This window comes from Arvicola amphibius, chromosome 4 (assembly GCF_903992535.2).
Source record: "Arvicola amphibius chromosome 4, mArvAmp1.2, whole genome shotgun sequence".
NCBI classification, from domain to species: domain Eukaryota; kingdom Metazoa; phylum Chordata; class Mammalia; order Rodentia; family Cricetidae; genus Arvicola; species Arvicola amphibius.
Window position 1 is genome coordinate 112,475,116 of NC_052050.1, and position 13,782 is coordinate 112,488,897.

The 13,782-nt window shown below is 34.5% G+C and overlaps 1 protein-coding gene across 1 annotated transcript in view; it reads left to right on the forward strand.

The window, feature by feature from the left end:
- Nucleotides 1-13,782, forward strand: part of Tll1 (tolloid like 1) — a 174,534-nt gene that overhangs the window by 107,152 nt on the left and 53,600 nt on the right. The window contains 2 exon segments of the mRNA XM_038327756.1: nucleotides 1,903-2,027; nucleotides 9,498-9,613. Coding sequence (XP_038183684.1) covers nucleotides 1,903-2,027; nucleotides 9,498-9,613 — 241 coding nt within the window.

Below are 13,782 nucleotides of genomic sequence, written 5' to 3' on the forward strand. Positions count from 1 at the left end.
AGTATTTGAAGCTGTTGTTTTTAATTATGTCAAAACTATATAATAAAAATTTATCATTTCAACCATTTTAAGCTGTTTGCTTTAATAGTGTTAAATATATTCACTGTTATAAAACACATCCCCAGAATGTTTTATGTCTCAGAATAGAAATGGTGGTGCCTATTAGACAGCCCTGCTTCCCCTTTTTGTTTACCCTCCCAGCACCTTGAGTATCGTTTTATTTCCAAATTCTGTGAATTCAACTATTTTGGATACTTTCTTTAATTGAAATCACATGTGCTTGTCCGTTTGTGACCACCAAGTTACATTTGGGATTATTTCCTTCAGATTTACTGCAGCATGGTTCATTTCCATGACACTGATGAATAATATTGGTGTGTGTGTGTGTGTGTGTGTGTGTGTGTGTATGTTGTATGCGCCTGTCTGTGTGTATGCGTGTCTGTGTGTTTCTCTTCATGTGTTTGTCTGTTTGTGCATGTGAATGTGTCTTTGTGTATTCGTGTGCATGTGTGTGTGTGTTTGCATGTATGTGGATGAACACAAGCATACACATCAGTGGACACTTGGACACTAGGTTCCTGCTGTTGCTTCCACTTTCTGGTGGCCTACGTAGCACTGTGATGAGCAGGGTTCACAGATATATCTGAGAGGGGTTGCTTCCCATTGCTTCCTCTGTCATCCCAGGAAGCTGTAATGTAAAGACACATTTTAGTTTGACTTTTAGGTTTTGATTTCCGCCATTTTGTAATCCCACTTTGTAGGCAAAGCTGTCCATCCTTCGGGGCCTCCCAAGAGCCTTTTGGTTTGTGTTGTCTTGTTAGTAAGAGTCAAGCCAAGGGTGGGAGGAAACTGTGCTGTGATTTTGAATTACATCCCTCTCACAGTAGAATGGTTTCACAAAGGCAGAACTCCAGTTTGTTTAATTGACTGTTGTAAATTCAGGCCTAGAACTGTGCTTAATAAATGTTTTCTAATGGAAGGAATAAATGGAGCCAAAAATGCTGTTCTGTGACCTGCAATTCAAGAGCAATATGTTCAGCTTCATGCTTTGGAATAGAATATCTTTTTGCTTATCCCAACTTAAAATATTTTTATATTTTCATTAATTAACTTAATAGAGTTTATGCCAAGTGAAAAATCTTCTATTCTGATTTTTCCTTAAAAATTCATGTATACATTCAAGACTTCTAACCATTTTGAAGGCTTTTCCAGTCCATTTACCATTTCTTCTGCATTATAAATGTTTGATTTACATCACAAGTTTCGAATATATTTTTAGTGCATATTCAGAAAATAGCTAGTTCTCACCACAACTTTGACTCCAAAAGGTTTCTATCTGTGCTAATGTTTAATAAGCCATCATTAACTTTTTATTTATTGTTTTATCTTGATAAATAATATGTGCATTTGATTTACATGTTAAGTATAATTGATTACTCTGTTTGTTCTTATCTTTCAACATAAGCTGCAATAATATCTAGAACCCAGAAAGAGTTAGCTTTGGTTAGTTTAACTAAAATTTTAATTTAACTCTTTGCTCTTGAATTTTTTAGTAACCTCATTTTTTTCTTTTGCAATCTGGTGATCTAAAAGATTCTTGGATCAATATGGGGAAATAAAACAAAAGTCAGAATTTCCTTTGAGCATTATTGTCAAATAAACCTTATTTTTAAAACATATGACACATATCTAAAAAAATGTACTTCTGACTTTCTGGAAGTTAAACCAATTTTTACACACCTTCCCTGCTCTGATTAGAGTTGTTTGAAAACCTCATATTCTGCCTTAAGTTCAGCCTACTATAACTACTGATGAGATTTAGAAGCAGTGACTACTATGTTTGTTATGGCTACATTACTTCTAATTTGGTGACTTAGATATGGTTTGCTTCTGCTTTTCCAGGGGGATGTTTCTGGACACAATACTCCCTTCTCGTGATGACAATGGCATTCGTCCTGCAATTGGTCAACGGACCCGGTTAAGCAAAGGAGACATTGCACAAGCAAGAAAGCTGTATCGGTGTCCAGGTACGGCACAACAAACACAGGAGACTTGTATTCATCCCCGAACTTCACCAAAAGAGACCTGGATTTCCTCAACTGTTCTCTTGTACATTTCTGTTTTCACAAATGGCATGCACATTTCCAATTCAGCAGCCTAAATGAGAATAATGAGAATTTTAGAATGTTGTGATGGAAACAAGTTGCTAGAAGTCAAAAAGCACCACATAGAATTGCTTGCCATTACTAAATAGTCAGGCAATTTTGTAGTTAAATGCTGTGTCTGGGCCAATATTAAGAAGAATAGGCTTTCTTACAATATCAGGTTCTGGGAGATGAAAAGGGGCTTGATATGTAAAAGCACTTGCAGTATAAGCACGAAGACCTGAGTTTGAATCCCCAGCACCCTCTTACATATCTAAGCAAGTTGTGTGTGTCTGTAGCCCCAGCACTGAGGAACAAGAGACAGGTGGTTTCAAGCTTGCAGAACAACCAGCTCATCCAGTCAGGAGTTTCTGATACAGTGAAAGACCTTTGACTCAAGGTGTCTTCTTTTGGCCTCTCTGTGTTTACGTGGGTAGAACTCACACATGCATAGGGATGCATTAATAGTTACTCTCTACATTGTCGGATTCTGAATGATCTTTATTTGAAAACCATCAGCAGCAGGACACAAATTAAAATTTTTGTTAGTAAGGATTTATAAATATATTCTGTAAAAGTTAATGTCAACCTTGTTACTAGGGATCTGTCAAATAAAATTAAATAGGATGATGAGTGCAAGTTCTTAATTTAGAACGACCTAATGGACAGGGCATGGTGGTGTGCACCTGTCATCCCAGCACTCAAGAGGAGTTCCAGGCTTTCATAGTCTACAGAGTGAGTTCCAGGATAAACAGGGCAGTTAACACAAAGAAATCCTGTCTCAAAATTCCAACCCCCACCAAAAAAGTCCTAAAGGAATAATACATATTAGTGCCTTAATGAAACAAGAAAAGAATCCCTGTAATCCAAATGGAAAGCATTGTATTGCATATACCTCTAGTATATCTCAGCTTAGTCTCAGACATTATCAAACAAAAAGCTTTTATAAGATTGTTTGCTGAAGCTTCTCTTACCCCAGTAGGAATTTTTTTTTAAATATACTTCTGAAATTTGGACTGATAATTAAGCTCATAACTGGACACAGAGGTAGTAATAAATTTTTCAGAAAACTGAGAATATTATAGACACATTAATCAAAATTTTAGGATAACACTTCTTTTTTTTTTTTTTTTCTCATGGTTTATTTTTTTTTTATATTTAAAAATTTCCATCTCCTTCCCTTCTCCTCCCCCCTCCCTCCCCTCCTTCTCCCCTTTCTCTCCCCTCCTTCTCCCCCTTCCCTCCCCTCCCCTCCACCCATACCTCCCCTCCCTCCCTCTCAAGGCCAAGGAGCCATCAGGGTTCCCCACTCTATGCTAAGACCAAGGTCCTCCCAACTCCCCCCAGGTCCAGGAAGGTGATCGACCAAGCTGAGAAGGCTCCCACAGAGCCCGTCCATGAAGAACAATCAGAGCCCAGAGCCATTGTCCTTTGCTTCTCAGTCAGCCCCCGCTGTTGGCCACACTCAGAGAGACGGGTTTGGTCGCATGATCCATCTGGCTGGAGAGATGGCTCAGCCGTTAAAGGCTAGGCTCACAACCAAAAATATAGGATAACACTTCTTAAAGAACTATACATATACTAAATATTTGTGGGTTATTTATTTATTTATTTATTTATCTATATTAAATCAGCCGTGACATATGGAGTTGATCATGGATACTTTCTTTCTAGGAAGTAAGAGAATGCACGTTGGTTCATTTTCAAAAGTAAAAAACGTGTTCATGGACATATGGCATAGACTCTTTGAACAGATTAAAACTAGAGAAATATACCCAGAGTACAAGCAAGAAAAAAGTGAATCAGTTGAGTAATCACAGGGAATGACTAGGACGTTTATAGTTCAGTATCGATGATGACATTAATTTGTTGATTTGAGACAATAGATTCTATTAGACCTTTTCTAAGACAGGAGGTTTTATTTGTTGAAATCAAATTTTCTTGAGGAAAATTTTGAGAATGTTTCTTAAAATTTTATTGTAAATAGCTGTCCTAAATTCTAGGCCTATTAAATGTTTAAGACATTTATATAGTTACAATTTAAACCTGTACTTAAAACCTTTGCATCTTAATGATTCAATATTTAAAATAAACTTTAATGTTTTTGAATATAAACTATCTGCTTATTAATTCTCATATATGCTGAAAATCATTCTACTTAATGTCATTGATTAGTTTATTTCATGATACTTGTGTTAGATTCATATTTAAATAAATATACTTTAAAATGTGTTATATCTTGTAGCACAGGTCTGGCATGCCAGGTATTAGGAGGATAAAAAAAGAGAATCATAAATTCAGAATGCATCTCGCCAACAGGTTGAGTTCAATGTCTGCTTGGGTAGCTTGGTGAGGCATCCATCTAAAAGAAGATGAAAGTTGGGAATTATTCCAGTGGTAGAGGAATAATAATATGTCAAGGTCCTAGACTTAATCCTTAATGCTGAAATAAATTGATAACTGTGTAAATGGACATTACATATGTGTATACAGAATTACTTTTTTTTTGTTTTTCGAGACAGAGTTTCTCTGTAGCTTTGGAGCCTGTCCTGGAACTAGCTCTTGTAGACCAGGCTGGTCTCGAACTCACAGAGATCCGCCTGCCTCTGCCTCCCGAGTACTGGGATTAAAGGCTTGCGCCACCGCCGCCCGGCCAGAATTACTTTATTTTTATGTTTGTCACTAATTTCATAGCAAAGATTTTTAGAAGACAATGACACCAGTGTGACAGAAACACATGAGCAAACCTCATTAGTCCTGTGACATTGATATATTATATAAATAATATCAACCAAAGTGGGCACTTTCTGTATGAAACTACTTTGGTTATTTCTCTAGAAAACCTGCATGTATGTGTCACACTTGGAATCACCTGAGAGGTGCATTTGAAAGTAGATTTATAGAAACATCATTAAGAATAGGTGAAAAATTGATGACACTCTGGTTATCAGCCTTTCATTCTTACTTATTTCAGTTATTTATATTCTTATGAATTATAATTAGATGTAGCTTTCACCTGTGAGTTCACTAGGGAAAACTCCATAAATGAACCAATACTGATAGTGTTGATTAATGCAGTAAGATCAGTTGTTCATGCAAGCTCATGATCCATGAGAAAGTTATCATGGCTTTTTAAGGCACTATGAAAAGTGAGATGTTCTTTACAGCTCTTGCATCACAAAGCACAAGACCTGTGTCAAACTGCACAATCCTACTGAGTTTACCTTATTCTTACTTTTATTAAAATTGTATTGGTGAATAAAGACAGTAATTGGATGCTTGGATACACAAGGCTGTGGCTTATATAGTCTGTGATAATTGTACCCTCTTCCAAAAGAGTTTCTAGTGAGCTTGTTGTAAACACCATTGCTTCCTCCTCAAGAAAACAGAAAATAGCTTAAAATATTAAAACAGTATACACAGTGTATATGTTGTTAATTTCTTCAAATAAGTGTTATCTAATTTTATAGGAATAAGGAATATATATTGAAAATATTTCTTGTAATCCGTTATTACAGTTACACACACACACACACACAATTATTGCCTAAAATACATTGAAAAACTTATGATTATCATTCATTCATTTTCTCCTGCTATTTCATGGGTGCATTTATTCTTCTACCCAGCACACTTTTCCTCATTCAGTAAACAGTAGCACACCCCATCCCGTAGCCCAAGCTAGAATGCTAGGGAGATCCCACTTTCCTTCTTTCCCTGTTTCTGTATAGTCATCTGGCTCTTGGATTCCTGCTTTCTCGGTGTGCAGCTGTGCACTCACATCTGGGTATGAACCTCTCTCATTGCATTAATAGTAGCCAGTCTTCGGTTGACTTATCCTCATTCTCCATTCTCTTTGCCTCTTCTGATTCCAGCAATGCTGTCCAAGTGACATTCAAAATGCAAATCTTCTCACATCTTTAAGAAAAGTTTAACTTCCCTTTCAAGTGATCATCTTCCAAACTTGTCCTGTTTCTCTTTTCAGCCTCTTCAAAGGCATTGCTCTACAGCGTTGCCTCTCACCATTTCCTTCTTCTCTTAGAATCATGATGTCATTTGCTTTGACATCTTAATTCATTTGGAACATTGAAAATTTCCACTCTTTATGTCTTCCTAGTCAAATGCCCCCTGTTCTCCATTTCCCCACAGTTGCAAAAACAATTGTTTGATCATTTCCCTCATATCTTACCTTCATAATTGTTACTTTATCTGTTATTTCCCACACTAGACTATAAGATCTCCCAGGAACTCATTGACATTAAAACATGCTATAAATTAGGTGCTCAATTGATATGAATGAATAAACCAGATTCAATATGTGAAAGCTAGTGTGCCAGATGTTGAAGACAAGGAAAAGAAAATCTGAAATATATATTTTGTGTGTGTGTATGTGTGTGTGTGTGTGTGTGTTTGTGTGCATCTGTGTAACACTGCATGGAAAGGGAATCTCATGGAGGAATAAGTACAAACATGGTCTCTTGTTGACAACCTTAAACTTGGTTCATAGCCAAGAATAATGTAAGCTTTGATCCTCTTGCCTCCCTCCTCCATGTTCTGGGACTATATACATGTAGTGTCCCACCTGGTTATGTGGACAGGATTTCAAGAATTATAGGCAAGCACTTTATTGACTGAGCTATATATGTAGCCATCACCAGTTTTTGAGAAACATTTCAAATAAAAAAAAAATCCAAAATTCAAAGTTTGAAGGAAACTGAAATGGATAACTGTAATGCATTCAGGGACCCTAAGTTGTTAAATATATTTTTATTATACATTTACTTATGCTTTCATACCCCGAGTAAAACTATAAATTTATTCCTACAAAATTTGGAGAGGGGGAATTTTTGATATTTGTGGGGAACTTTAGATATTTGACAGGACAAATATTTGTAGATGATTAAGAAGTACATCATAAATTTAGCCTCATTATTAAAAAGATGAGGCTGTAGTTTCTCAAAAATACTTCATTTTATATTATAAAATTGGAATCTTTATATTAAAGAAGGATGTACATGAAGTATCTAACTCAAATGTGAGTAGGCTATATGGTAAAGATTTTTACTTTTACTGTTGAATTTTTTTTATAATACTGACTGATCATAAAAACTGTCTCTTGGGAGATTTTGTCCAGGTTTTCAATCTTAACTACTTGAGATGCATAGACAGGAGGATTGCAAGTTCAAATCTTTTCTGGGTCAGCCTGGCCACAAGTTTTAAAAAGAGAAAAGCTAGGATCTGTCTGTTTGCCGTCTATACACAATGCCTCAGGTTCAAGCTCCAGCACTACGAGCAACAACAAGAATTTATCTCATTATATTTCATTATTTTCATTTCCCCAACTATTACTGAGGCAGTTGTTGTAATCTTCACCTATACATTCATGCTCACATCCCTCAGTCTTCATAACTGAAGGTGGAAGTATTTCAGGATTAAAAAATGTCATGCTATTTTCTTTGACCGTAACAAAGCCACATGAAATCTGAATTAGAAACATATATGTATTAAAGGGCAAGAAATCTGATTGAAAGCTTTTAAAATTTGCTGTTATTTTAAGATTACTAAGTAACAGGATTGGAATTAAAATTGCCCTGTCATTCCTGTGTTTGCTGTTAATGGACAAGCATTTGAATAAATCGTGCCATCTCTTACTGTTGTTTCCCACCCCACCCACCAGGTTTTAAATGATGCTATTTTGAGACAGGGTGTCACTCTGTAGCTTAGGCTGGCCTCCAATCCAAGGTACTTTTTCTGCCTCAGGCTCAAGAGAGCTGAGATTGCAGATGTGAGCCAAAGTTTGATTTCTATATTTGAGCATAAATCAATCAAGGGTGTGGTAGGTTGAGACTGTGAGCAAGAGACAGTGATGTTTATTGAAAAATAATCTCAAATGCTGAGTAAAGCTTCAGTTGAAAAGCTTTTACATTTTTTTCTTACATTGTAATCAGTTTGTAATTTATAGAGTGGTAGATTTAAAATTATGTTATGTTTTGGTTTTTACTTTAGGAAAATCTAATTTTAGTAAGAACAGTATAGTTTGTAAAGATTTGTAAATTAGATATTTTATTGTTTTAATTTTAGTGTAGGAAATGCAATCTAAGAGAGGCTTTGATTTCTCATGGAATTTTTTTATAAAAAGTGAAAAAATATATTTTTCTCATAAAACACATTCAACTGGCAAACAGAATCCAAGAACACATTAAAAAAATTATCCATTACAATCAAGTAGGCTTCATCCCAGAAATGCAGGGCTGGTTCAACATATGAAAATCTATCAATGTAATCCATCATATAAATAAACTGAAAGAAAAAACCATATGATCATTTCATTATATGTGGAAAAAGAATTTGACAAAATTCAACACCCCTTTATGATAAAGGTTTTGGAGAGGTTAGGGGTACAAGGATCATACCTAAATATAATAAAAGCAGTATATAGCAAGTTATATAATATTAAGTTAAATGGAGAGAAACTCAAAGCCATCCCACTAAATCAGGAACACGACAAGGCTGTCCACTCTCACCATATGTCTTCAACATAGTTCTTGAAGTTCTAGCAAGAGCAATAAGACAACATCAGGGGATCAAAGGGATTCGAATCGGAAAGGAAGAAGTCAAACTTTCGTTATTTGCAGATGATATGATAGTGTACATTAGTGACCCCCAAACCTCTACCAAAGAACTCCTATAGCTGATAAACACCTTCAGTGAAGTGGCAGGCTACAAGATCAACTCAAAAAAATCAGTAGCCCTCCTATACACAAATGATAGAGAAGCAGAGAGGGAATTCAGAGAAACTTCACCTTTTAAATTTCAAATTTTAAATAAGAATTTTACAATGAAATTACCATTTAAATTTGCTACACTTCACTGTTAAATATAGACTTCATTCACATTGATTATATTGGTGGGAAAAAAGGAAAGTTTCTTGAGGTTGCAGGAATGCAGAAGTAGGTCTTCTCTAGCCTGAATAAATATAGATGTCCTTGAAATTGTCTGCTCTAAGAATGAATGAGATGTGTTCTCATGAAGGCAACATTATATGTGCTAAATTATTTATCACCTCTAGTCTTGTTTTAGTGACACCAGTAAGCCTTCTGAAGTTCTCTAAGAGAGACATAAAAAGCAAATCATTTTAAGGGTAGTCAGTTTGGGTGATGCATTCCTGAAGTCTCAGGACTCAGGAGGCTGCAGCTTGAAGATATGTAGAGGTCAGCACTCTTACAGAAAGAAAATAAGAAAGAAAAAGAAAAGAAATAAAAATATATGTTATTATCTAATACTCTATTTATTATGTTCATGGCTTCCATAATGATTGGCAAATAATTTCATGCCTTTTTTTTTTTCCTTCAGCATGTGGAGAAACCCTACAAGAGTCCAGTGGCAACCTTTCCTCCCCAGGATTCCCAAATGGCTACCCTTCTTATACACACTGCATCTGGAGAGTATCTGTGACGCCAGGAGAAAAGGTAGCTGATACCCTCAGGAGTTCCCCTTCAGTCTCCTCTAAGTAAACCATTTCACAAGTTTTAAACTATATTTTGCTTATTGTTTATTAACTGTTATTGATTATTATTATTATTATTATTATTATTATTTTCTTTTTTTTTTTTTTGGTTTTTCAAGACAGGGTTTCTCTGCAGCTTTTTTAGAGCCTGTCCTGGACCTAGCTCTTGTAGACCAGGCTGGCCTCGAACTCACAGAGATCCGCCTGCCTCTGCCTCCCGAGTGCTGGGATTAAAGGCGTGCGCCACCACTGCACGGCTTATTATTATTATTATTAATTTGCTATGCTGACGATTGAACCCAGAGCCTCAAAAGTCTTTGGTACACACTTTAGCAATGAGGCGCAGCTCTAGCTTCCCTTCATTTTTGATTTTGAGGTGGGTCTTTGCAAGCTGCCCAGACTGTCTTTAAACTTCCTCTGTAGCCCACGCTGGCTTTTAATTTTTAATCCCTCTTCCTCGGCCTGTCACACAGCAGGGATTACAACTGGTATTGCATTATTAAGCCTGGTTTTATTTTTGCTTCATTCTTCAAATATTTAGTTAAAATGGAAATGGCTCAGATTTGAAGTTTGGAAAACCTTAATTTAAAATATATTGAATGCTTTAGAATGGTTGATAGTGTATGAATCATATAATCAGAGACAATGAAATTGACTCGAAAACTATGACAGTTAAATTCCTGTATTTAAATGTGTTCAAGTTAGCATACATGTATATTTTGAACATCATGTCCATACTTAAATTGTGTAAATATAATTGCTTTATAAACTCTATTTTTTTAAACAAAGAAAGCTCAGGTTCGAATGACCTTCATCTGTGAGAACCTCTTAATAATTATTTTTATAGGACAGATAAGGAAAATATCCTATCTACATGGAAGGAAAACATTTACGTCAATATTAGACAGTGAAGAAAGGGAGTCCTATTTCCCCAAGTCACCTGGAATTAGGGGCAAAAAAAAAAAAATCCCACTCGAGTTACTAAAGCAAATTTCAGATACTTCTCTGTGTGTGTGTCTATACTTGTGTGTCTATATGGACTGTATGGATACAACCTGCTATATGTGAATTTGACCCAAAGAATAATTCTATTAATGATTTTAAAACAACAATAAGCCTGAAACAAAGAAATAAGAGAAGATACTTCCCAGTTATTATTATAAATTCCATTCTTATTAAGGAAATTTAAAAATTATTCCTTTTCAGATGGGTAAAAATTCAAAATTGTAGTTTACTTACACTTCTTTACAAATATTGTTCTTGGGAAATTATAGCATGCATACTTAAGGCAAAAGAATGAAAATAAATATGGAAAAATTTAAAAAGAAAAGTATTCTTTGTTATATTAGTTTTGTTAGGGTATCAAATTAAAAATAGGTAAGAAATGGAGTTGCTGAACCTATTGATTCCTGGATTCTCTGTTAAAAGCAAACTTCATTCCTGTAATTGTGATAATAATGGCTGTAATTGTAATTATAATTAATGTCACAATAATTAATATGAACAGATATATATTCATGTTAATATTTAGTTTCTACAAATTTTTGTTTGAATTTGACCCCCTAATTCACATGGAACTACTTAAACATCCCATTAGGATTCACGTAACACTGCTGCACTTTGTCTCTTTCTAAGGATGTTCTGCAGTTGTAAGGAATGGCACAGATATGGAGCTGTCCAGGGTCTTTTGATAGACCCAGAAAAACAAAAACAAAAACAATTTTTACTCGAAAAAAGTTACTGTCTGATTACATGAATGCCTTCATAATTTATATGTTTATTTGTACTTTAATAATTACATGCATGTTGCAATAAATTTAAACATTTCTCAATTTACTTTCTGTGTAGTTTATTTAAATAAGCCCCATTCTATGTTATAAACACCATAGTTTTAACTATTTTCTTTGTAACTTTGTGGGATAGTTTTGTCAAGTAGCTTTAGCTGGCCTGGCATTCACTGTGTAGCAGAGGCTAGCCTTGACATCACGGTAATCCTTTTGACTCTGCCTCTCAAATGCTGCAGTCATATGTCTGAATCATCAAACTGACCATATTTTTAAAAAAATGTCTTGTTGAATTTGAAAAGATTTGGATCAATAGTAATAAAACTCATCAAATAACAATAATAAATAACTGGCATTTTCCCCCTCAAATCCTATTGAAAGACCTCGTCTCATTAGTATTCAAAACTGATTCACTAATCTTATCTGATTACCAATAAATCTATTTTCTGAGAACATTCAGTAGAAACCAGCAAATGTAATATCTTTTATCTTATTTTTCTTTATATTATTTATGATAACTGGTCAATACATTAAATTGTTGCAAGTGGCCAATGAAGAATATTAATTTATTTTCTGACCTTGTATGATTATTTTCTTATGATATATGATTTTATACCTTCTGAACTGATGTTTATATCAGTCATTTTGAGAATATTTTATTCAATACAAATAAAGGAGACTGTAGTGTCTCTCAAGTCTACTTCATCTTAATTCCAGCAACCAATAACCTCATATTTTGGTTATTATTATGATAAAATAATTTTGTCTCATGGTTCTTTTCAAACCTAAAATTTTAAAGCACTATTTATTTTCTAATTATACAATGTGATGTCAGCATTCTTTTCTTATTGATTTCTCTTTTAATCCTCATTCAGTGAAATAGTTTCTGGCTGGTGTGACTGTCATCAAGACCAATATTTGTAAAGAATAATCTCTGCTTTAAAAACACATTTTGTCCAATGCTGCATGCAAGCAGTTTGTTTCATTTGTCTTTTAAATCATATGGCTAACATTCTCTTCTGTTGTTTGCAGCCTATTTGATAATACAGATGTGCCAGTATTTATAATTGTTTTGTAATTGTCCTAATCGCACTTTAAAGTTTTATATTTTGGTTTTCTTCAAGTGAAGTAATCTTGTTTTATTCTTTAAAAAAATTAGGCCATGTTATTGTACATATATGTAGACTATTGCATGCTTTGAATATTGTATCTTTATGATAGATTTATCTGATTTTACTATATAGGTGATTTATATCTCTAGTTAGGATTCAGTGTAAAACTCTGTTTAAAGCCAGGCATGATGGGGTATACCTTTAATCCAAGCATTTGGAAGCAGAGTACAATGCCAACCTGGTCTACATAGTGAGTTAAAAGACAGTCCAGGTTATATAGAGAGACCCTATCTCAAAACCCAAATAAAGAAGTAAACAAACAAACAAATAAATAGAATTTTAAAGCCCTTTGGTCTGATACCAATAACCTACACTTTCTTTCGACTAATTGTTCTTATACACAAGTCCTGTTTTATGTAGTCAATCATCATATAAACTCAGCATGATGACTTTTTCCCATAGAGGCAATTTTAATAAGTTATAATTGTTGTGATTTTTATTACATATCTTATCTGCACATGTGTGTTCTCCCATTTTGCTTTTTCTTTTTTGTTTTTTTCTTATATATGCATTTTATTTCTTTCCCTCCACAGCTTTGAGGGTTTTTGGGTTATAATCCATATTCTGTTATTTGATTTGCCTTTATTCTCCCAGGCCTTATTTTCTTTACCAAGATTCGATTTAAATAACATGCACTCCCCTCTCAGCATGACTCTCACTTTCCAGTTAACTCGGACTATTTCACATTTCATCTGTCCTCTTTTGAGTATTTCTCATAACCTAAGTTTTTTCTCATGTTAAAGAAAAATGTAAAAGATGAGGCAATATTTAAAGCAGAACTCCAGAGGTGTTTCAAATAAAAAATGTTATTAATACGTAATGAAATTTAGAAACAGTTAGATTTGCTAAGCAACTCAAATAGACAGACTGGTACAGTGTTTTCAAGAATGGAAGCACTTAAGGGTTCTATACAGTTTTCTCCAAATTCATGCAAAAATGTAGTAGAAGTCCCAAACAAGTTTTCCAATAGATTTTTTGTAGCTAACAAGATCAAGGTTATTTAAGGTGTGAAGTGTTGGCATGAGAAAGGCAACAATGGCCAAAATGTTAATGATTCTGAGTAAATGATGTTGATTCTAGTAGACCAGCATGAGGAAGATGCAGGAATCTGGAGCGTGTGTGTGTATTATTGTCAAAAGAGCTTCTTATATCAATGGACTACCAAAAAGGCCAAA